Source organism: Mesocricetus auratus, unplaced genomic scaffold (genome assembly GCF_017639785.1).
Source record: "Mesocricetus auratus isolate SY011 unplaced genomic scaffold, BCM_Maur_2.0 Super-Scaffold_100013, whole genome shotgun sequence".
Taxonomy (NCBI): domain Eukaryota; kingdom Metazoa; phylum Chordata; class Mammalia; order Rodentia; family Cricetidae; genus Mesocricetus; species Mesocricetus auratus.
This window is the reverse complement of record NW_024429196.1, coordinates 72497444-72522341: the sequence shown is the minus strand read 5'-3', so window position 1 is coordinate 72522341 and position 24898 is coordinate 72497444. Positions and strand designations below refer to the sequence as shown.

At 50.0% G+C, this 24898-nt stretch overlaps 1 protein-coding gene across 3 annotated transcripts in view; it reads right to left on the bottom strand.

Moving 5' to 3' along the window:
- Positions 1-20819: 20819 nt before the first annotated feature.
- Positions 20820-24898, bottom strand: part of Syk (spleen associated tyrosine kinase) — a 76030-nt gene continuing 71951 nt past the window's right edge. For all 3 annotated transcript variants that reach the window (XM_021224917.2, XM_013110528.3, XM_013110529.3), the window contains one exon: positions 20820-23761. In XM_021224917.2, the coding sequence (XP_021080576.2) occupies positions 23689-23761 (73 nt within the window). In that variant the 3' untranslated portion in view covers positions 20820-23688. The remainder of the gene's footprint in view (positions 23762-24898) is intronic.

The window sequence follows — 24898 nt, the reverse complement described above, 5'->3', positions numbered from 1 at the left end:
ATGTGACTGTATATGTACATATTTATGTGTGTCTTGTATGTATTCATGTATGTCTATGGTGCCTATGCATGTGTGTGTACACATGCATGCTGGCGGGTTTTATGTATATATTGTATGTGCATATGTATGCAGGTATGTGTTGTAAATATTTGTGTGCATGTATACATTTAGTACATCTGTATGCATGTATATATTTGCTGTGTGTGTATATGTCTCCCTAGATCTTAACTTTTGAGGGCTTGCAGCAGGCCTGCTGTGGCTACAGTGGTGTGTGAGCTCCTATGGTCTGAGGCCCTCTGGAGACACTCCTGTCCTTAGCCCTCAGTGAGCGGTGTGTGAGCTCCTATGGTCTGAGGTCCTCTGGAGACACTCTTGTCCTTAGCCCTCAGTGAGCGGTGTGTGAGCTCCTATGGTCTGAGGCCCTCTGGAGACACTCTGTCCTGAGCCCTCAGTGAGCGGTGTGTGAGCTCCTATGGTCTGAGGCCCTCTGGAGACACTCCAGTCCTTAGCCCTCAGTGAGCAGTGTGTGAGCTCTTATGGTCTGAGGCCCTCTGGAGACACTCTGTCCTGAGCCCTCAGTGAACAGTGTGTGAGCTCCTATGGTCTGAGGCCCTGTGGAGACACTCCAGTCCTTAGTTCTCAGTGAGCGGTGTGTGAGCTCCTATGGTCTGAGGCCCTCTGGAGACACTCCGTCCTTAGTTCTCAGAGCCCTTTTTCTGTCTGCTCTATCCACGTTGCTCCTTAGGGTCTTAAGTACCATGGTCAGGGGCAGGAGTCACCAGCCTCTGGTTGAGATGACCGATGCTGTCACTTTATCTGGGATAGGCCCTACATGTCCTCATTTCTGTGAGGACACCAACAGGAGAAAAAACGAATAAATTGTCTTTGTGGTGGTGGCTGGTGTGTCAACCTGAGCACTACAGGCTACCCAGAACAAGGGAAGCCCCAGGAACTTTCTGATCTTGAGTTGGAAGGCTGAAAATCGGAATAGATAAGAAGCAGGAAGAAGAGTCTGTCCTCCAGGACACAGGAGGGGCAGAACCCCACAGAGCCAAGGAAGCAGATGGGCTCCCAGCTCGAATGTTTTCTGGAGTCTAGGATTTTAAAAATTATTGCTAGTTTGATTCCTGCTAACTGACTTTTTCAAATGGAGACATTCAATTAGCCTTCAGAAATACATGAACACTAGCATGGTAGGTAAAAGAGTACAGCGAAATTAAAAACATCTACTTCTTCATTACTGCTGAACTGCAATAACATTCAAGGATGGACAAACATGTGCACTCAAGAGCACATATAAGAAAGCACATACGCGTGTATGTAAGTGTGCACACACACAACACGCCGACACATGCAGACCCGTTTTAAAAACAATAGGTATTTCCCCCGTTGGCACTTTCACCTGCTTCTGGATGAGAAGCTGGACACCTGTCCCTGAGCCTCTTCCCTCTCTCGGATGCCCACGTGCCCTTCTCCCACGTGGTATTTTCTTTGTGCAGAACCTGGAAGAACAGCCTTGACATTTGTGTTCCCTTTACAGTGACCAATAAAATGGCATGAACCATAGCTTCCCCTTTGTTTCACATACAGGCTTGGGTGGAACTTTAGCCCAGTCTTCTTTGTAAATGGGTCCTTTGGAATCTGCAGATCCACTTACATAAAAGAATTGTGTTTCTGGGGCCCCTGTGGCTGGCGGGGTCATTTTTACTGGCAGCACCCCAAGATGTCCCCTGGAAGCTGATAATAACACTGGGGGATGTGGGGGTGATTGCGTTGCTGTGGCTCTGCTGGTGGTGAACGCGCCCATTTCTGAAAACTCACCAAAACGCACACCTAGGAATTCCGCATCTCAGATCTGGCACCTTGCTCCACATACACAGAGAAGTTGTTGGCTTTCTAAGAAAGGGCCAACAACCAGGGTGTGGTGCCACACCTCATCTCGCTTGAGCTGCTTTCCAGGAAAGAGGACAGGCGGTGTGCACAGATCAGTGGGTGAGATACAAGGGCACAGGCAGTGTATACCGTGTACACGGACCCATGAGTGAAATAATGTACACAGGAATGGGCACAGATGTACAGGCATGCGTACACAAAGAGACATGCTGATGGACATCCGGGCATGTATACACACAGTAATGGGATATATACAGACATGCATATACAAAGAGACATGCTGACGGACATCCGGGCACGTATACACACAGTAATGGGATATACAGTATAGTGTACGCAGTAATGGGAGTTGCTCCTACCTTCTTTAAGTACGATTTGCTGAGGTGAAGCCGGTGTATGGAACTGCTGACAAGTGCCCAAGGCAAGCTTTTCCCCTGTTACTCCCGCTGTGTGGTCCTGAAAGAGGCCATGACAGGTGCTCTCAGCCAGAGCCTTCTAAGACGGAGCACTTGGGAACAAAGTGCTTGCGGGAACAGTATGGCTGGGGACAGTGAGTATGGGGGACAGTGCACCTAGGAGATGGTGTGCTGGAGAACTTAGGATAAACTTTGTAAAGGGAAAACATTCAATGCTTGAGGTTCTGGTCCTCCAGTGGAAGGTGTCCATGGCAACAGCGGGGAGCGCGGAGTGAACCAAACACCTCCCATCATGCCAGGAAGCAAGACAGCCCAGTCTTAACATCCTCTTGGAGTGTACACTCCAGGGACCCAAAGATTTCTCAAAGGGTTCATTGTAGGAGAAACTGCCGGCCAGCCTACCCAAGCCGCAGTCACTCTGCCCAGGTGCCCAGGTCAGCCTGTATGAGCATGCGTGGCAGGCAGTTCCTCCCTGAGCCAAGCCTGCTTCTACACCCAGAGACTGCTGACAAAGAGACACCTGACCAGAGACTCCAGTAAGGAAAGGACAATGCAACTGGACCTTGGGAGAGTATGAAGGCAGGTCTACCTTCCTTAGTAATGAGTCTGCAGCACACTCTGCTACTCACTGACTCCCAATGCCTGAGTCGTCGGTGCTGCCTCTTCTCACCCCTCCCCCAAGGGTCACCAGCAACAGTTCATGATGTGAGTGTGGAGCTGACGAGATCAAGTCCCAGCATGCTAGGCCTTTAGGGAATGTTCTAGACCCACACTGTGGTGAGAGTCCGGGCCCTGGGCCTCATGCATGGAGAAGTTGCAGCTAGTAATGCTCTGAGGAGGACATAGAGATGGGTACCCAAGCTGTCACCATGGTGATTACCTTGGACAGCGGCAGAAGCAGCAGAGTAGCTCTGAGGGCCAAGACCACATGTTCAAGGCCACACAGTAAAGACACACTACAAACACCCTCAAGTTGAAGTGTTCTTGACTCCTAAGTCCCAGCCTGTCCTCATGTGGGGCATAAGAAGGCACTTGAGAGACAATAGAGATCCTGGGTTTGGAGCAGCAGCTCAGTGATACAGTACACACCAGGCCCACGTGAGGACTCAGGCTGTGGAAGTTCCAGGCAGGCTCTTCAGGAGGCTCTACAGGGCCATGCAACCCCAGATCCGTGGGCACCAGATGCCTTGAGCCCTTTGGTTATGGAACAGCCACAACGTAACGTGCGGCCATTCTGTCCCTTCAATGGTGATTTCTAGAGAAAAGCCGCGGAGTAATGCCTGCAAGTGCCAAAGACGCTTGAGAAAAGACCACCTGCCCCGTGAAATGAAAAAAAGAAAAGGAAAATCGTGGCGATGGCGAAGGTCTGATGGGCCAGCTCCCCGCAAGCCGCCCTGCCCTCCTTTAACAACCGCTCCCTTCCCGGTCAAGCTCCCGGGTCTCCGGCAGCCACTGCAGCACGAATGGGCATCAGTTGCCCAGTGAGGCTTAGGCTACAAATAAATCCAGTTTTGTTTCGCTGAATTTAATTATCCAGTTGTTGTTCTGGAGCTCATGTGACTTAAGGAGAGCCCATGGATTTAGAAGGACGTGCCTTGTTTCACCTACACCAAACAGACAGTGTTTCTCCAGAGTAACACAATAAGTGCATTTTTGTTATAGAGATCGACTCGTGTGCTTATGGAGGCTGAGACGTCCCACAATGTTCCGCTTGTGCATTCGAGACCCCCAGAGGGCCAGTGATGCCACTGGGAAACCTACTCAAAAGGCCGGAGAGCAGAGGAGGCCAGGGCCACACATCCACCTTTAACATTAAGGGCCCCTCCCACACCAGGAGGAGCCTCACTGGCTGAGGGCAGAAGGTGGGCCTCCCAGCTCAAGCTCACAGAGCAACTTCACCCTCCTGAACCTTCATGCTCTATTCAACCTCTTACCAGCTCGGATGGTACCCACACGTGGTAGTGAGAGTGGGTCTTCTCAGCCATAGCAATGAATATGCTAATCTCTCTGGCAGTCTCCTCCCAGATACGCACAGACATAGTGAAGGCTTTACCAGTCATCTGGGTACCCTGTAGCCCATTTGAGTTGTTACATAAACATGGCCATCTCCGATCTACCCTTTGTCAACTCTACACCCGAGTACATCTCCTTTGATGATACTTAATCATGAGTCAGATGATCTCAAAGTCTTAATTACACCTAACATGATGCAAGAAGTTTGCATGTAATTTCAAACTTGCTAATCTCTCACCAGAAGAGAGAGAAAAGCTGTTGAGTGACATGTGATCTTCTCAGTACTCTGTAGTTTATGCTATAAAACTAAGTGTTTTCATTCCACGCCGTTGCTGTGGTAAAACACCCTGACCACACTGGCTAATTTTATGTCAACGTGACTCAAGTTTGAGCCATTCCGGAGAAGGGTCTCTCAGTTGACATAATACTTCCATAAGATTGACATATAGTCAAATCTGTCAAGCATTGTTTTGATTAATGATTGATGTAGGAGGGTCCAGCCCACTGTGGGCGGGGCCACCTCTGAGTAGGTGGTCCTGGGTTGTATCAGAAAGCAGGCTGAGCAAGCCATGGGGAGCAAGCCAGTAGGCAGCGCTTCTCCATGGCCTCTGTGTCCATTCCTGCCTTGAGTCCTCACCCATAGTTCCCTTAGTGATGGACTGTGATCTGGAAATGGAACAATAAGCTGAAATACAGCCTTTCCTCCCGAGGTGGCTTCTGGGCGTGGTGTTTTATAACAGTAATGGAAACCCTAAGCATGAAGCTAACCAAAATCAACCTAGGGGAGTAGGAGTTTAACAGCTCACAATTCCAGGTTACAGGGACACAGTCAAGGCAATAGGAACATAAAACAACTGGTCACATCACAGTCAAGGCAGGCTGAAAGGATCCATGCATGGCTACTACTCTCAGTCGCCACTTACATAGTGCAGAACCCAAACCCGGGGACTGGTACAGCCCACTTTCAGGCTTCGCCTTTCTATGTTGATCAAAGCAACCAATATAATCTCCCACAGGCCAATCTATCTAGAAAATTCCTCCTTGAGATTTTTCTCCTCTGATGATTCTAACTGTAGCAACTTGACAATACGTAGCAACATGCTAATTCTCACATACAGTCCGAAGTGGTCGGAATGCTGTATGCTGTCTGAAAGGCACCCGAGGGGAGAGCAGGGAGGATTGATTATTGTGTCACCACACGGGCACATCCCCAGCTGTTAGTTCTCCTCCCTGGGCCTGGTTGCCTCGTGTTAAAGCTGATGTTTGCATCTTCTTTGCCCCCTATTCCGCTTCCCTTCTCAATCTCCAAGCTCTTCTGACTCAATGTCGCCTGATGGGATGGACCACACTGCCATTCCTAATGGGTCTAGAGCCTGGAATCCTACTTAGATTGTGTTTTTGTCCTCTCTGCAGATTAAGTACACTAGGTGGTTAGCTCTGATTCACCAATAATGCATCGGTGTCACATTAGCGGAAGAAATAAAAGTACTTTCCCTTAGAATCTTTTATCCAAGAGGAAGTCCAGATTTAAATTCTCTACATCATGCTCCCCTGGGTCTTCTGTCCTCTGCCTGTATGCTGCATGGGTCCCTATCTCTGCAGGAATCATGTCTGTCTTTACCGTCTCTTCCTGTGTCTGTCAGTCGTGTGACTGTGCATGTCTGTCATTGTGTCTGTGAGTAGTGTGACAGTTCCCAACAGGGCTTTGCTCTGTCTTCATTGAACAGCATCGAAAGCATCACATGGGGGATGGGATGGGACACTTTACAGAAAACTTTAAGACTTTTACAAGACATTGAGTCACTGGCTTCAACTGATCCCAACTGACCCAGATAACAGACATCATTGTTCATCAATCAATATCTACAAATGGCTGCTTTCAGCCTTTATGATAGAAGTTAGGAAGCCACTTTCAACTTCTGTATTTGCTGCTTTCGGCAAATGGAACACATGTGTTGTTCTGGGTTCGGGTCATTGATGCGGAATGTTCTTCTGTGTATATGTTTGTCTTATTGGTTGATGAATAAAACACTGATTGGCCGAGTGGGATGATAGGTAGGACTAGGAGACAAGGAGGATTCTGGGAAGTATAGGCAGAGAGGAGTTGTCATGTGTTCCCAGGAAGTGATGTAGCTGGGTAGAAAATGCCACTAGCTAACCATAGAGGTCTGGAGGGTTGTACAGATAGGCAGGAAGTGACATAGGTGGGCAGAAGCAAAATAGAAGCAGGGACAAACAGGAAATTGTGTTCTTCTCTTATCTTCGGAGACGCTCAACAGTTGAGATGTAGGACGCCAGAGGAGTAAGAGGTCCCTGGACCTTTCTCTGGTAAGATAAGGCCACGAGGAAATACTTAGATTTATAGAAAAGGATTAATAATTAAGACAGAGCTAGCCTATAAGAAACCATAGCCAACAGCCAACAGTTTTATAATTAATATAAGTCTTGCACATTCATTTGGGACAAGGCAGCTGAGGAATGGGGCAGAAAATCTCTCTTATCAGATCATGGGAGAGTGCATAACAGAAGATTGCAGCTATGCGTTGGCTTAGGTTGTTAAAGTTGATTGCATGGGAAGTCCAAGGCACGAAAGGCAGGTTATTACATTGTTCTCATAGAGGCAAGCTCAGCAAGCAGTTTGAGTACACAGTAGGATAGCAGTCTTCAGTCTTGAGTGACATCAGGGTGTATTATTAACTCGGGCTGTGAAGTCGAGCAAAAGTTCCAGTGTCTCAGAATGCAAGAGGGATTTGTATTATAATACATCGCCAGGGTCCTTGACCTTGCTCTCGGGGCAAAGTGATTCTGGGATGGGCTCAGGGTCTCCTGCACCCCAGGCAGACTGCTCAACACCTCGCTTGTGATAACCTCCCCCACTTTCTCTTGGGAGAGTGAATCAATCCCCTGGCAGGCACTGTAGTCACCTTTTATCTTGTTACCTCAGCATCATAAAGGAGTCCAAAGGGGTAACGTCTTCACGTCCACATCAATACAGCCATGTTGGTGCCCTGTTCTGGAATCATCTCCCTCCTTCCATCACAAACACTTCAAGGCCAGCAGAGAATCCAGTCATAAGATCAGGAAGAGAAATGTTGCTCAGGGGCTGCTAGGGACACCAGTGACATCTGCTAGGGACACCAGTGACATGGGCCCATGTCCACCCTTTGATCTTGGATCTGTGATCTCTAGTGCCAGGGTTTTAATCTTCGATGTCTCCCACAGACATTTGAAAATTGGTCCCAGCTGGTGGCGGTGTTTAGAGAAGCCGTACAGCCTTTAGCAGGCGAGGTCTAGGTGGTGGGAACAGGTTTTGAGGGATGGCCTTGGAAGCTTAGGCCAGCCTCCTGGTTGCACGCTTTCTTCATCTTCTGGTTCACCGTGATGTGAACCAGCTCCTCTGTATGGTCCCCTGCCTGTAGCTGAGCTTCTCCCTGCCTTCTGCACCACGGTGGGCCAAAGCCCTGAAACCATGAACCAAAAATAAACCTTCCACCCTTTAAGCTGCTATGCCAGACATTATGGTCACAGTGGTAAGAGTGACTACACCAGCTATGAGAGAGACACTCACTCTGAACATCTAACCGAGTCCTCGGGAGGATCTCCAGTGATTCCATGGAACACTGAAGGGTAAGCTTGGCTTCCTAGTGATGTGCTCAAGTGCCTGGCACTGTCATTAGGCCTAGTCCCAGTTAGCTAAAGGACAGTCTGTGTAGACAAGTGGATGGCTGAGACACCTAAGATGTGCCGATCTTCCTGGCATTTCTCAGATGCTTTCTTCATTGTGTCAGGATGGTCACTCACCTTTGCTTTTGACTGGCATTTCTCAGATGCTTTCTTCATTGTGTCAGGATGGTCACTCACCTTTGCTTTTGACTCATGTCTCAGAATCAAGGAGAGACATAAGCTATCCCTGTCTTGTGTTTTTTGCAACACAGCTGACATGCCTGAGCATGAAAAGATGCTGGGGGAACTAGGTGGAGATGGGACCCAGCTCAGAGCCAAGGTCTCAACCCATGCCCATCTGAGAGCATCCAAGACTTCCTGGGTGCCATCTCCTCACCAGAAAGCACAGGCTGGGCTTGTCAACTCCCTGATATACACTAAGCAAGCTCTCTACCTACTGAGCTACCTGTCACCACATTTCCAAGTAGACTTTTTTAAAGTAAATAAACAGATCTGTTTAAATCCCTTCTCAGCAGTACTTTGATGGCCAAGATTAGAAATTGTTTCCTCGAATATAACTCGCTATGTTATTCCTGCACCTGCTGGAACGTGATTTCCTGCTGTGTATCCACTTGGCAGCTCTGACTTTTTTTAAACAGGTACTTTGTTAAAGAGGAAAGCCTCTCCATTTCCTGCCTGTAGACCAGGTGCCATGCTTGTTTGAGGGTCTGCTGCCATCTACTGGTCACCTGAAGAGTAGCAGCCACATTCTGAGTTGGAAATTCCGAAGGACAGGGTTCTGGAGACTGTCCAGAATGGAGAGTGGCCCACTGGCCAGGCAGGCCCATCTTTGTGTTAGGGCTTGATGCTATGATCGAACCTCACTTCCTGTTCTCTTCTTCCTCTCCTCCTCCTCTCCTCCTCCTCCTCTTCCTCTTCTTCCTCCCATCTTCTCCCACCTCCTAGCTCATGCTAAAAGTATCAGAAGAGGCATGGCTGCCTTCAGGACCTTGCTCCAGAAAACACCCTTGTTGCTTCAGGAGGTCCTTATCTGTGTTACCCACCCTGTGTCTACCCCATGAGGAGTGTCTGGGTGGGGGCTGGCCTGAAGTCTGTTGGGGTAGCAAGGACAGCATGTTCGGGGGCTAAGATTCACACCATGGGCCTCAGAAGCCCCAGGACAAGGCAAGGGGCTGAGGACTGAGCACTGGACCCGACGCCCTGCTGCTGTGGGCCTTCTGAGGGGCCCACAGTGAGATGCGCCAAGGAAACACTCAGAGCTGGCAGCCAAGGTGTCTCACCCACGTGGGCTCAGAGCTGGCGCTGGGCACCCTGGAGACTGGCTGTGGCCAGAGGGACAGATTCCAGGGCAGGATATGATGACACTCAGATCAGTCCTAGGACAGTGTTGCGCTGGTTCCCCCCAACCCCTGCAACACGTGCACGCGCGCACACACACACACAGACACACACACACACACACACACACACACATCAGGTACAACTGTTGCTGACTGAACTGCTAAAGGGATTCCATGGTGGGTGATGACTTTCTGGAACCCAAGGAGGGCTCTGAGGACTGAGGCCCAGCCGCTTTCACTGGCTGTTGGTGTGTCACGGAGCAGCTGGGAACTTCCTGAGACATCACCTCAGTTCTCAGCTCCTGCTTCTCATAGGACCGTCTCATCCCTTTGAGTGGGAGCTATGGGATAGGGCTTTCTACTTCTAGGTGTCTATTCTGTGGGATCATCAGACAAAGTTAAGACATGGCAAGTCTTTCTGGATAGAGCCGCATGGACAGGCTCTGATGGCAGCCAGGGAGAAGCTGCCTGAGGCAGAGCTGACTCCCTTGAGTGTTGTCTTTGTGGAGACCCTGGTCAGTGGCGGCATGCATGCTTTCCTTGTCTTCCCTGGTGACATGTGCTGTCTGTTTGGTTGGAAAGGGTGAGGAACCTGGCCTCTAGGAGGACCCCTCCCCACATAGGTAATGCCAAGACATCGCCGTCTGTGCCGTCCATCTAGCCAAAGTGGACAATGGCCCCTACATAGGATTGGTATGTTGTTTGGATGCTAAGAGCTAAGACAGGGCACTTTTGGAAGCCCTGTTCTCTGGCTGGTGATGGGATGGGCTCTGGGAGTGAGGGGCAGGTAGCACATGGTGGGCTGTGCTACTGGATTGACAGAGACACAACCTGGCCCTGGAAGCCCGGTGAACCTAGGCATGGTCACCCATCCTCAGTATGCCTAGATAGCAAATAGGTCTTAGTGAGAAGTAGGGAAAAGAGATGCCCAGTGAGGTCCTTCCCTGCCCCAGGCATCTTCAGGGTGCAGACACGGGGTTCAGGCACAAGCAGAAGGCGGGATGCTCTGTAACTTAGCTCTCCTAGTTGAAGGTGCAGCTCCAGTCACCATTGCCCCATCATTGCCTCAGCTCCAGTCTCCCCCGCCAGGCATCTGCAGGCTGTCAGCACTGTGCAGTGTCTCTCCAGGGACAAGAGCCTCGCCATATCCACCTGCAGGCTGTCAGCACTGTGCAGTGTCTCTCCAGGGACAAGAGCCTCGCCATATCCACCTGCAGGCTGTCAGCACTGTGCAGTGTCTCTCCAGGGACAAGAGCCTCGCCATATCCACCTGTAGGCTGTCAGCACTGTGCAGTGTCTCTCCAGGGACAAGAGCCTCGCCATATCCACCTGTAGGCTGTCAGCACTGTGCAGTGTCTCTCCAGGGACAAGAGCCTCGCCATATCCACCTGCAGGCTGTCAGCACTGTGCAGTGTCTCTCCAGGGACAAGAGCCTCGCCATATCCACCTGTAGGCTGTCAGCACTGTGCAGTGTCTCTCCAGGGACAAGGGCCTCGCCATATCCACCTGTAGGCTGTCAGCACTGTGCAGTGTCTCTCCAGGGACAAGAGCCTCGCCATATCCACCTGTAGGCTGTCAGCACTGTGCAGTGTCTCTCCAGGGACAAGAGCCTCGCCATATCCACCTGTAGGCTGTCAGCACTGTGCAGTGTCTCTCCAGGGACAAGGGCCTCGCCATACCCACCTGGTCAACACCTGATGTCAGCCTCTTCCTCTTCCCAGCACAGGACTCGTGGGGAATTCTGTTTCCTGTGGGCATTGTCTCAGTAGTCTGGGATGAGAGGGTCTCTTTAGAATATGTTCATTCCTGCTAGCATGACAGGGGACAGAGCAGGCTGGCCCATGGGGAAAGGACAAGGCATCCTCCATGCAGGTGGGTGGAAGCCCTCCTGAAAGCAGCTATAAGACATATTTATGCAAATTAGCCACCTCTGAGGTTGCCCTACTCAGAGGCTCCAGATGTGGGAATGGGTTTCTGAGCTTAAGACTTGTTTCTTTGGGGCACTCCCCATTGGTCTGTTCTTCACATCGCTTTGGCCCAGTACAACACACACACACACACACACACACACACACACACACACGCACGCACGCACGCACGCACGCACATACACACACACCACACACCACACACACACACACCACACACACACAGACACCACATACACACACCACACACACATATGCACACACACACAGACACCACACACACATACATATACACAGACACACACCACACACACAGACACACATACAAACACACACAGACACACATACAAACACATACACACATACACCATGAACATACACACACACACCACACACACATACATACACACCACACACACATACACACACATACACACATACACACACAACACACACACATACACACACATAAACACACACCCCCACATACACACATATACACACACTTACTTCTTCCCTCCCTGACTCCTTTTCCTAACTCTCCTTGCACCCCTCTCTTCCTTTCATCCCTACCTCTCTCCCTTTCCTTCCCCCTCCTCTCCTTCCCCTTCCCTTTCCTCTCTCCCTCCTTCCGCCTCTCTCTCCCTCCTCCCTCAGTGTCTCCCTTCCTTCCCCTTCCCCCTTCCTTCCCTTTTCCTCCCCTTTCTTCCAGGCCCTCTCCTCTTCCCTGCCTCCTTCCCTCTCTCCCTTCCTACTCTCCTTTCCCTCCCTCCCCCTCCCCTCCCCCTTTGTTTCTCTTCTCCCCTCCTTCCTTCCCTTCTCCTCTCCTGCCCCTCCCCCTCCCCATTTCTCCCTGTCTCCACATTCTGTCCTAAGCCCCTTGTCCTCTGGCACTCTGCCCCTAGCCAGACTGCTGCTGCAGCGTGACCCTGTTTCTGGTGTCTGCACGAGCCCCTTCCAAGATTCTGACAAACGATGGGAAGGACATACCAAGGCAGTCACGTTTGTGTTTTTTTTAAAAGAACTTTCCCAAATTAACACATTTTTGCCTGCAATCTGTTAAGACAGCTGTCTCTTTGTCCTCCGAGTTCCTTGTGGCTAGCATCAGAAGCAGCCACCGGCACTTTTAAGGTTGGGGGGGGGGGCTGGAAAGCATGCAGTCTGGACTCTGTGGCAGGTATGTGGTGACAGGCACTGCTGTGCTGAGGAAGTCTTTGCAAGCTGCCCGGGCAGCACGGTTCACCCACCTCACTCACCACCTGCTTCTGAGACATGAAGGCTACACAGGACACTCACCGTCGTGTGGTGTTCATCCGGAAAGCATGAGGACCCCGGAAGAGAATCTTGTTTGACAAGGTGGAGCCACCGCTCCTTCAGGGAGAGGTCTTACGGTGAGTGTGGTGCAGGGGAAGTCTTTTTGATAGGAGAGGACTCGAGGGGACTCATGCAATAATAGTCTCACTGAAGTCCACCCCTGCAGAGGTCTTACAGAGAAAGTTCGAAGTCAGGGGGGAATTCACTCTTCTAAGACAGGCCATTAAGACACAGACTGTGCCTTGGGTTTTCTCTTTAGAATGGAATTGTGTAGAAGAAAACTCAGCAAAATTCCCAGCTGAGAGCCATCTTGTGCTCAGTGGTTGTATACAGAATCCTCCATTTTATCACTGTCAGCCATGGGAATGGGTCATAGCTGTGTGGCCATTGTCAGGCTGGTGGTTCCATAACCTGAACTGAAGCCAACTTTGGTGGTTCCTGGCAATGTGGTCCTCCACATTCTTTTTGTCTTAAAGAGGTTGCCCTGAGCCGTGCTCCTGGAAACCAGTTGCAGAGAGGGAGGAGGAATGAGCAAAGGGGTCAAGACCATGCTGAGGAAACCTACAGAAGCAGCTGACCTGACCATGTGAGAGCCCACGGATCCCAGTCATAAAGCTGGGGAACCGCCATTGGACTGAACCCAGCCCTCTGAATGTGGGCCTGGGCAGTCTATGGGACCTCTGACAGTGGAACCAGTATTTATCCCTAGTGCACAAATGGACTTTGGGAGCCCATTCCCCAGATACACGGAGGAGGGCCTAGGCCCTCCCTCAAATGCTGTGACAGGCTTTGATGATTCCCCATGGAAGACCTCGCCCTCCTTGGGGATTGGATGGGGGTGGGGGGGTCAGTGAGGGGCATGGGAGGATGGGAGGGAGAGGGAACTGGGGTTGATATGTAATCTAAGATTGTTTCTAAACTAAATACATAAATGAAAAAAAGAGGTCGCCCAAATCATGTGAGTATTGGGGTCCACATATGCGCTGATTTCTAAGAAGAGCCTTGGGACAGCCTCGGCTTCTCTGACGTGAAGTTCCACACTGAAGGCACGGGCCCCAGGGCTGCTGGTGAGGGATGGTTTCAAGCTGAAAATACCTTCGGTGTTGCTCATTGCTTAGCGTCTGCAGAGCCAGCCAGGGTGAACATCGTAACGTAGTATTCCAGGCTGGAATTTTCTGGCTTCTTTTCCCAAAAAGGTCTGGTCTCTACAGAACATCAGTGCCTCTGGACAGTTATCCCCAGCTGACATGCGTTCTTGAAGTGTGGCTCAGACTGTACCCAGTGCCCCAAACTCCAACTCACTAACCCTCCAAAGAAGTCAAGGGTGTGTCCAAGGCTTCAGCTCTGCCGCTGGAGGTGCTAACACTGTGGCTGCCCACTGTGTCGGCGGCCTCACCATGCTCTAGGTCAACTGTAGACTGCTCTTCCAGGGGACCCAAATCACAGAAAGGCGATGGCGTTTTGAAAGGCAGAATCTGTGTAGTTGTGAGCCCCAGTCCCAGCTTGGAGCTCCTTGGCATCATAGAGCCATGTTTCGGAGGCCATTTGGTGACCCAGCATTCACACAGGAAACCTGCACCTTCATTAGAAGGGGTCACTCCAGTGGGCTAGGGCTCAGTCTGGTCTGACCCTCTCCTCCCCGAAACAGGATTCAAATGGCTGCCATCCAAACCGTGGCAAATGGCTGTCACATGGTGTTCTGGAAGGGACAGCCTCGTCTCCTGGTGTACTTTGGAGACTGCCCTAGGCTGCACTGCAGACACAGTTGTCTAATCTCGGGGACTTGGGATTGGGCATCAGCATCTTAACCCTCAGCCTTGTTCTGAATGGCAGTCAGGTTTGAGGCTCTGACATCTGGGTCCGATTTGTATATGTGTTCATGGTCTTCTGATTTCATTTATAAAGTCAGTTAACAATGCCAGCTGTCTCAAAAGATGGTTGGGAGTGACAGAGGACCCGAGTTTGATCCCCAGCACCCACATCCAGCTCCAGGTGATCCCATGCCCTCTTCTGGCCTCTGCAGACACCTATATGCTTGTGGTGTGTGCTTGTGGCTGTGCATCGCTGAGAATAACCAGAGACTTGAAGAAGTGGACAGACCTGTCTACTTCCTGTCCACCATAGTAGGGGCTGGAATGGCTCCAGCTGCTGATGCTGTCGGAAGTCTAGCCCCAGGTCAGGCCACTCACTGCCAGCGGCTCTTCTGTGTTCTAACAGTCAAAAAACTTACTCCTAGGTTGGCAGCTGGCCAGGGGAAGACTCTAGTCACAGCGTGAGTCCAGATTCTACCAGCACCAACAAAATGAAGAGGTAGCCACCCCCATCTCCCAAGGGTCAAGGGAGGGATCCCCTGAGCTTCCTGGGCAGAGTCCACCCATTTTGAACAGGAGTAACTGCTCTTGCAAATGATTAAGAAGAATTGGCCAGGGCTCTGTGGGGCTGCAATCAGGGTCTCTTGTGATGTCATGGCCTCTTGTGGTGCCATCCTTCCTGTGGTTGCGTGGGTATATATGCAGAGTCATTGGTAGGTGGTCTGAGCCTGGGGTGCCAGCATCAGGCCAGACTCCATGAGGGAGGGTCATTGCCATAAAGCCAGCCTCAGGGCAATCCCATGGACCTGAAAAGGGAGCTAATGTGATCAATAGGAGAGTTAATGTTGGGTCGAGGAGTTCAAGGAAAATTTGAGGTAAGGAAGGGTAAAAGATGTCTATGCAACAGTTAAAGCTCCCATACATGTAGGAATATACCCCCTAAGAAAGACACATGCATATCATACACATACATGACACATAGATGTACATATGTATGTCACATTCAAAACACATGCGCATAGACACACACAGATACACATGTTAGGACACTCCACCACACACAGTTACACAGATACAGAGAAACACACTATACTTAGGTATACCCATATACACAAACACACAGACTATATGGATAATACATATACACACCTCACACGGAAACACATAGGACCACATACCATGTACATAGGGGCCCTTCCACAGCATCCACATACAAAGGTAAGCACACCAAAACAGATATACACAAAGCACATTGCAACAGAACAAAGGCCCAGCATCCCTCTTTAGACTCTATACCCGCATCCCGTGGGCAGAAGTGCATGTTTCCATTGCATTAGCTGCGCAGGTGCATCAGACAGCTGTGGCCCCACCTGCACAGGTCTTATGTAGGAGGCTGGCTACTGTTTGATGGTGACGTGTGACACCATTTCCCAGGGAAATGTGAACTAATATCTATTCACCCCAAATAGAGACTCAATCATAAGCCAAAGTAACCATACCACCAAAATTCAACGTGTGAACCAAAAGGTTTGCTGGCACACCTAGCAGGACCATGGGTAAGGGGGTTAATTATGGGGGCAGGGATGACTCAAAGGCAGCTGCAACACCTAAAAGCCCGCTTTAGAATGGGTGATGGCTCATGAAAGCTGGAGCCTTGGAGCCCACTGCACAGCTTCCAGGCGGCTCAACGGGTCGGGAGAACATCTGTTCTAGGCAGATTGGTTCATCTAGTGTCCCAGCAGCATTTACTGATTATATAAATTTGGAGATGAAGTGGCCTTGTGCGTTTGGTCAGCTTCAGGGACTTCCTGAAGCTTCTGAGTTGTTCGCTTCCTGAATCTTAAGGAGCTTCCCCTGCTGGAGGGAATGTTTTATCAGGGAGGGAACTGATGTACAAGAGGCACCTGAGAATAAAACGGTGGAAAGACACTGAGAAAACACTGGTGTGGGGGATCTGATTAACTTCAAGGGAAATGCATTCTGGAGTGAACATTCATCAAATGTTTTCATCGCAGGAAAAAATATCAACCCAAGTGTTTGTGCCATGCTCCAAGGACTGTCTCTCCATCTCCCAAGACCTGCCTTCCTCCCTGCCAGGAGGCTTGCTTAGCTTCCGGTGTCCACTCTGTGGAGTGCCCCTGCAGTGCTCACGGGGTGGTGAGAGACACGGCAGAGGTCACTAGGGAAGGCATTATAAGCAAGTGCTGGCTTCGCTTCCTCTCTGTTCTTCACAAGTGAATATCAAAGAAAATAAGAAGAGGGGTGACCATTGCAGGGGGGATGGGGGGCGAACATGACTTGTCCAGAGAGGTTTTACAACTGGAAGGAGCCTGCCTGTCCGAAATGCTCCTTGAACCTCTAGGTTCATTCTAGAAACAAAACTGTGCAGTTTGGTGCTGTGATGCCATGGATCTTCCCTGCCTGAGAAAGCTACTTCCTGTCCGGCAGTGTGCTTTTCTAAGTGGTGGTCCCTCTGCTTCCTCACCTGTCCCACACCCTCTGGGGTGGGGGCCTTTCTCTTCTGCATAAGGGGCATTAGGACACGGGGAATCTGAGAACCTGTTCCCAGACAGCCGAGTCTTTATGGCCTGTAATTCAGTGGTTTCATCAACTCCGGTGATTTATAGAAATTGATGGTGTCATCTGATAGGAGCTGTGGGGAAGAAACTGTCCCAGACACTGGCTCTTTATTTTCCATGAGTGGGGGAGAGTTGTTTATGAGTAGTCTGCATTTTGAACTCTTTGTTCCATGACAGCCACGGTGTACTGAGTCACCCACAGACATAGGAGACTGAGCCCTGAAGCCTGTGACTAATGGCTTCAGTGCAAAATGCTTAGCTTAAAAAAAACAAAAAGAAAAGAAAGGAAGATATAAAAAAGAAAGAAAGAAAAGAAAAGGAAAAAAAAAGGAAAAGCAAGCCAAGAACTCTGCAGGCTTCAAGCTCTAGTGACCCATACTGGGTTGTGGCAGCAGCTGGAACATCCCAGGGACCATTTTCTGGGTTTGGTAGTGGCAACTTTGGAAGTGTCCTTTCTTTCTGTGCATTCATTTTGCAAAGCTATAAAAATAATAAGTGGCTCACTGGCGCCCTCTACTGTATCAAAATAATATCAATTTTTTTCTTTGAAGGAACTATTGGTTATATTGCCTTGGGATGTGTCAGAGAGAGGAGGGAGGGGAAAAAAGCTAAAGGGACTGAGAGAGGAGACAAGAGAGAATATGCCTGAGGCTCTGTTGTGAGGTAATGGGACTTTTAGGAGGTAGGCCCTCGGTGGCTGGAGGGAAGGCTCAGTGGTTAGAAACATTTGCTGCTCTTCTAGACAGAGTACAGTTCCCAGCATTCAAGTTGTGTGGCTTGCAACCACCTATAACTAGCTCCAGGGATCCAGCACTCTCTTCTGGCCTCTGTAGGAGCCATTTCACACATCACACACACACACACACACACAGAGAGAGAGAGAGAGAGAGAGAGAGAGAGAGAGAGACGCTCGCGAGCACACACAAATGAAAAATAAAATAATAAACTCAAAGAAATGGGACCTAGTGGAAACTAAGTAGTTCACCAGCAGCGCTGGTGAAGGAGACATTGGGACCACCTCCCTCTCCTCTCTTTGCTTGAAGCTGCAATATCCTGGCAGGAGTAGAGCTACTGTAGGGAGAACCTCGTCTCCTCCCCTTTGGCCATCAGATTTTCAATAATGCACTCCAAGGGATTAGAATTTCCGCCTGGAGTCTCATGGTAGAAGAAGGAAAAGAATGAATGCTGATGTCGGCCAGGAGGGCAGCTTGTCTCCCAGGGAGAGGTTTACAGTGCATCAAACTGTTTTTCGGGAGACTGGAGCTGAGACTTGGTGGGTGGGGCCACTGCTTGACAGACAGATGCATATCTCTGGTATCTCTGGTCTTCTATTTAAACCTAAACTTCCTGCCAGGACCCCAAAAGATGAACCTAAGAGTCACTGGCCCTGTTTGCTTCTTTCCTGTAACACAAATAATAAATGATCCAGAGACTGATACTAGGGTTCAAGCTTCAAGCTGAAGATCAGAGAAGCAAATAGTAGATCTTACCTCTATCTCAGGCTGAGTGGGCTGATCCTGTCCTTAGCATGACTGGAGACTAATCCCTCACATGAGAACCTTTTCCTTTCCCTTTTATACCTCTCTAGTGCTGGAATTAAAGGTGTGGGATCCCAAGTACTGAGATCTTGTGTGAGCTGTTTGTCGTTAGGACTGGATCAATTTCATGTAGCTCAGGGAGGCCTTGAACTAACAGAGATCCATCTGCTTGTCTTGAGTCCTGGGATTAAAGGTGTGTGCTACCACCACCTGGCTGTGTGGCTAACTAGTGTGGCTGCTGGGATTAAAGGTGTGTATCACCTCTGCCTGACTCTATGACTTGTGGCTAGCTTTGCTTTCTGTACCCTCAGGAAAGTTTTAATAAGCCATAAATAATATATCACCACATATTCCTACTGGACCAGGTATCGCGGTAATCGAGGCTATATAGGGAAAAACAATATATTTATTTATCAGGGAGAGAGAGAGTCGCACATACCAGGAGTTAGAAGCATGGCTGGCTTCCAGGAGAAAAAGAGGGAGGCCCCTTTTCCTTTCACTACCTTTTATCTCTACCTTGACCCCGCCCTGTTGGGCGGGTAGCTTTATGGGGTTCACTCCTACAGGTTACATCGGACAAACCTCCCTTCTCTACTTTCCACTTTTGCGTCTTCTGTTGAACTACTGAAGACAAATGGCTGGACCTGGATTTTCAAAGATGGCCAAGGGCCGAGGCTTTAACACTAACTCCAGTAACAAGACCTCTATTGCCAAGGTAACCCTTTCCTCCTTCTAAGTTGATTTTCTGGGGTGTTTATTACTGTACCAGGAAACTGACTTGAACAATGTGCAAATGCACCAGCTTTAAAAGTCTGTTCTGTCACACACACTCATGTGTGGATACCCGAGCACTGCATGCATGTGTACACACTACTCTTAAGCTGAGGTTGTTCAGAGGGTGTGTGCTCTCTGGCACTTGTGTGTGCATGTGTATATGTGTGTGCATGCATGCACATGTGTGTGCATGTGTATATGTGTGTGTGTGCATATGTGTCCTCAGCCACTTCCAACCTTATTTTCTAAGACAGGGTCTTAAGACCGGAACGTTACAGCCATGATGGTCAGGGCTGCATGACCAGTGAGTAACAGTGATCTGTTTCTCCCTCCCCTGTAATGAGCATTCCCTTCCCGCTAGCCTGGTCCCAGAGCCACATCACCGTTGGCCATTTGCTATCATTTCTTATTGGCTAGCTCTGACTTAATTATTAACCAATAACTACTAATCTATATACTTTTATAAGGACTTATCTTACTGGGGATACCAGCCTCATGCATTCGCTCTTCCCGGGATCACATGGTGACTCCCTACTCTTGACTTCATTTCCCAGAATCCTCCTTGACTCCTAGTCCCTATCTTATTTCCCTATTGGCCAACAATGCTTTAATTATCAGCCAATAAGACAAACATATACACAGAAGGACTTCCCCCATCACTCCCCAGAGTTGGAGTTACAGATGTGCGCCACTGCATCTGGCTCTCCCTCCCCAGAGCTAGAGTAACAGATGCATACATATGTCTCTTTACATGAATACTGGAGGTTACACTCAGGTCCTCATTTGTGCTGTGTCCTGCGTAGCTTAAACTACCAACTGGATACATCCTAGAGTCACCTGAGAAGGGAATCTCGATTGAGGGATTGTCACTATTGGACTAGCCTGTGTACAAGGTGGCATGGGGGTAAGGGTGTGTCAACATATACATGTAATTGTGGACACATGCACATAATTCATACATGTGTATGCACTGTGTGCATTTGCATGTGCATATGCATGTGTTTGTACATACATGTGTATACATGCACGCAATGTTTGTCTAGCCATGCATGAATGTGTATGTATGGTTACATGTGGTGCATGCATGTGTCTGTCATGCATGCATGCATGCATTTGCACCTGCCCATACCTTCCTTTAGAACAAAGGAGCTCAGGGCTCTGGAACCTTTACATTCTCTGCCTGCTGCTTTCAGGGTGTCTTCATGGACAGTGGCAGAGCCACTGTCACCCCAGGTGATTTCTGGGCCTCCTTGTCCCACTTTCTAGTAGGTTAAGGTTGTGCTGTCAGGTCCCCAGCCTGTGAATCCTGACACAGATGTTCCCCCAGGAAGACAGGCCCCTCCTTACAGGTCTCCCCCATTGTCAGAACTTGACTGTGAGCTCTCAGCTCTGTTCCCACTCACATGTAGCAGTATGGCCCAGGACTCAACATTTCACAAGCAGGTTGCACTTAGGATGATGCTGGCCAACTCTGGTTGAGGCCTTATCCCATTCTATCCTACCCACTTCCATAAAAGTCATTACAAAACTAACAGGAGATCTTTATTAAGAACAATTTCTGAAATAAACGCTCTGCACCGCTACTGGTGGGAGTGCTTGCTGGCACTGGCAACCAGGGCTTCGCTCTGCAGGGAGAGCTGCAATCGCAAGGGCTGGCATCCCTGTGGAGTCACCGTCTGGCACACGAAGCAGGGCTGGGCGCAGGGGGACGTGTCCCAGTGCACGCACAGACCATTTTAATGATCGGTTGGCTTGGGTGTTTACTGGAGAGACATTCAGTTCTGCGTGAGGTATTTGTATTTGGGGGTGTGGTGAGGCAGCTTTGCACTCTGCTGACACAGGGTCACAGGGAAAAGGTACACAGTGAGCCCAGCTGCCAGGTAGAAGGGGCTCTGGTCTTCAGAGGCAGCTCATGAAACGGGACCCAGCCAAGACTGGTTCCTGACCTTGCAAATTTTGAGCATCTGTAGTGGAAATCATCCGGGGAGGATCTTCTCCCGGTCTGTCCTTCTCTGTGGCCCCAGGGGAGAGAGTTAATCTTGTCAGCAAGACACGATCTTCACCAGATGAGAGGGATGAACCTGGCCCCAGTGCGAAGTCTGTACACAGAACCTTCTAGAGGAAGGCAGAGGCCCTGCCTCCATCCTGCTCAGCCATTATCTAGACAATGGTCAGCCTCAAACCCCTGGAAAGGAGAAACGCTGCTAGAGAGGCCAAAAAGAAGACAGAGGCTTCCACAGGGTTGTCCCCTGTGCTCTCCAACCTGCGAGGTGACCTTTCTTATCTATAACCCCACCCTGGGGACAGGGGAAGGCGGGAGCAGAGTCCTTGCTCAGATGTGGTCCAGATAGTCCTGTCTCCATAACCAATACATCGGTCCCTTCCTTTCCTGACTCTAAACCTGCAAGTGCCTGACCCATGGGTCTTCATCAGTAATTCTGTGTTCTGTGGGTCTGCTCAGTGAGTGCAACAGGGGTCCCCTCTTTAATGAGACGACTGATCTGTCAGCATGATTCCAAACACATTGATGGCTTCTAAGTACTTCTTAACTCTTCTTTAAAGGGCCCCTGACTAAGAGAGGTCATTGCGTCCACAGTCTGAAAGGCACTGATCACACCCTTTCTCCATTCTTCACCCACCACCCACGGGGCTTCCCACACCATCCCTGCCTGTATGTGTCACAGCGTCTCAGAGGTGAAGACGAGGTTTGTATTTATTCCCAGACACAGAATGAGGGCTATGCAGCCTTTGTAATTCTTAAGGTCCTCAGCAAAAGGGCTATGAATGGGTGACACTTTGTGTATGATCAAATGGGAGGCCACACATAAGCCAAGGCTAGGAGGATAGAGCGGTACTCAGGTCACATGACCTCAGCTCAGAATTGCACTTAGCAAGGCTTTCTCGTGGTGAAGATCAAATCTCTGGTTTTATTGTGAATTAAGAATTCCATTCAGAAACTCATCTTGAGATGGTCCTGGTCACTGTGTTGCCCTCTGCTCTGGTCTGAATGTGCCCCTTCAGGGTCCATGTATTGGAGATTCAGTACCCAGATTTACTGGCATGGTGTTTGGAGATGGGGCCTTTGGAGGATGAGGTGGGGTCTTGAGGGGGGCCCTGAGATGGGGTCAGGGCCTTCATAAGAGGAGGACAGGCCTGAGACGGCTCACCTGCTCTGTTTAACGCTGTAGGAAGGCCCCTGCCTCGCGCTGCACTTGCTTGGTGGAAGTTCCAAGCTCTACAGCAGAGGGGGCGCGCACACGTAACAGATTGGTTTCTTTGTACATGGCCCTTCTAGGTGTTCAGCTACAGCAACAGAAACGGGCGGATCCTGCCGTGGCTTGAATGTGAAGTACCCCACCGCTCAAGGCTCACACGCTTGAACACTTGGTCCCTGGCTGGTGGCACTCACTGTCTAGGAAGCTAGAGAACCTTTGGGAGGTAGGGCCTTGCTAAAGGGAGTGGATCACTGGGGTGGTGGCGGCTTTGAGGCCGTATAGCCTGACCCCACTTTCTGTTCACGCTTTGCTTCCTGCGTGTGGTGTCACGTGACCTTCCAGCTTCCTGCTCAGGCCGCCAAGTCTCTCCTTCCTGTTGTAAAGTCTTTTCAACCATGATGGCCTATCCCAACTGTGAGCCCAAACTGACCCTTCCTCCCTAAATTGCTTGTGGGGTCTTTTGTGGAGGCAATGAGAAAAGTACCCAGCAGACATGCGTGGCATCACGGACTCAGAAGGGATCCTGGCTGCGCTCCCTCCGCAGAAGGGAGGGGTTCTGACCCCGACACACTCTGCTCATTTGTAGAGGGTCGAGGGGGCCCACCTTCCCCGGCAGCCTCCGTGTGTGTGGAACGTTATTCACACCTCCTCCTGCAAGCACACCAGGACAGACTTGAAGTCATTCTGCGGGAAGGCAGACGCCAGGGCCGTGTCAGCTAAGTCAGAGTGCCTCATCCATGTGGTTTTTCTGTCTCCGGTGCAAGAGCAGAACCAGTGTCCAGGCTTGTGACTGTCCTTAACCGCCTTGGGGCTTGCCAGCTGTGCCGCTGAGTTTTCTCTTTATTTCCTTTGCTTAAGTATCACGGCACTTTCCTGATCGCAGGGGAACATTGCAATCCCGGACCCAGAGGAACAGAACGATGTGACGAGGATTTGGAAACTGTTCCCGAATGTGAGCCATAATGAAAACCACACGGATGGAAGCAAAAACCAGAATGATGAACACATGGGTCTTGCTGCTGCCCTGTCTTTTGGGATCAGATCGGCGGTGAAGGTGAGTCCTAGCTTGGCTCAGCTCTCACCCAGGGCAGAAGGAGAGGAAACTCTGGAAACCAGTTCATCTGAATGAAGTTTCTGTAATCGCTCCAGGGTCCAAGGTGGCCAATGACAGGCACCCAAGCTGTTAGTTAACCACGTCGTAGTAGTAATTGCGAAGCCGCAGTTCCACAGCTGAGAATCCCGGCCTGTTCTCTACCCTGAAGGAGAAAGAGATGCATTAGTTTTTGTAGGTAACTTGTGAAACATGATTATACCACTGTGCCCCCTGGTGGTAAGTACCGGTCACTGCACCCTGTACCAGTGTGGTCAGAAGTCTCTTTCCATTCCCAAGCTACAGAGCACAAGCCTGCATCTTACAAGATCCTCATGATCCGTGGCCTTCTGAGCTGGAAGAATTTTGCACTATGTTATGGAATGCCTTCCATGTCTGAAAACAGCTCACTGGTCCCTCTGCGAGGCTGGCTGATCAGCAAGACTCTGGGATCTTCTGTCTCCATCTCTTCCCTGGCACTGGGACCACAAGCACATGCCACCATGGCTGGCACTTTTACATAAGCTCTGGGGTTTGAATTCAGGTCTCTCCACTTACATACCAAGTGCGCTACCAATAGAACTATCTCCCAAGTCTCTTGGCTCAAAATCTATGGACAGAGCTGTAACACGCCCTACCTGCATCCCGGCTGGACTTTCAGAGAGGGGGTGATGACATGTGCTCTTTCAAGGGCACACGGACTTCCGTGACCAGAGCAAAGAGCAGACGCCGTGTATCCTAAATCTATGCACGGTGGGTCTGTGCTGTTGACAAGTGAGACGCTGAGGTGGGCAAATGATGGGTGAAATTTTCACCTCCCGACTGAAAGGGAGCTCACTTCCTCTGTGCTCATGAGGGCATGGCTCCTAGCCCTGCAGGTTAACACAATCCTCCGGTGTTCAAGTTCCTTCTATAAAAATGGCACAGGGAATAGGGAGACAGCTCAGTGTATAAAATGCCTCTGTCCAAGTGTAGGATCTGAGTGTTGGTCGCCAACAGCTATATAAAAGTCAGATATGGCCGGGCCTATTTGTCCAGTACTGGGGGGTGGACACAGGTGATTTCCATGCCAGTTAAGCAGAAGTGGTGTGATTGAGGTTTAGGAAAGATGTTTTGCCTCAAATAATAAGGTGGAAAGGCCCAGTGAGGTGGCTCAGTGGGCAGAGGCACTTGCTGTAAAACCAAAGGACCTTAATTTGATCCTCAGCACCCACACAGTAGAAGGAGAGAACTGAGTCCCAAAAGTTGTCTTCTGACCTTCACATATGTGCTGAGACACACTCTAATACTTGTATATGCACAT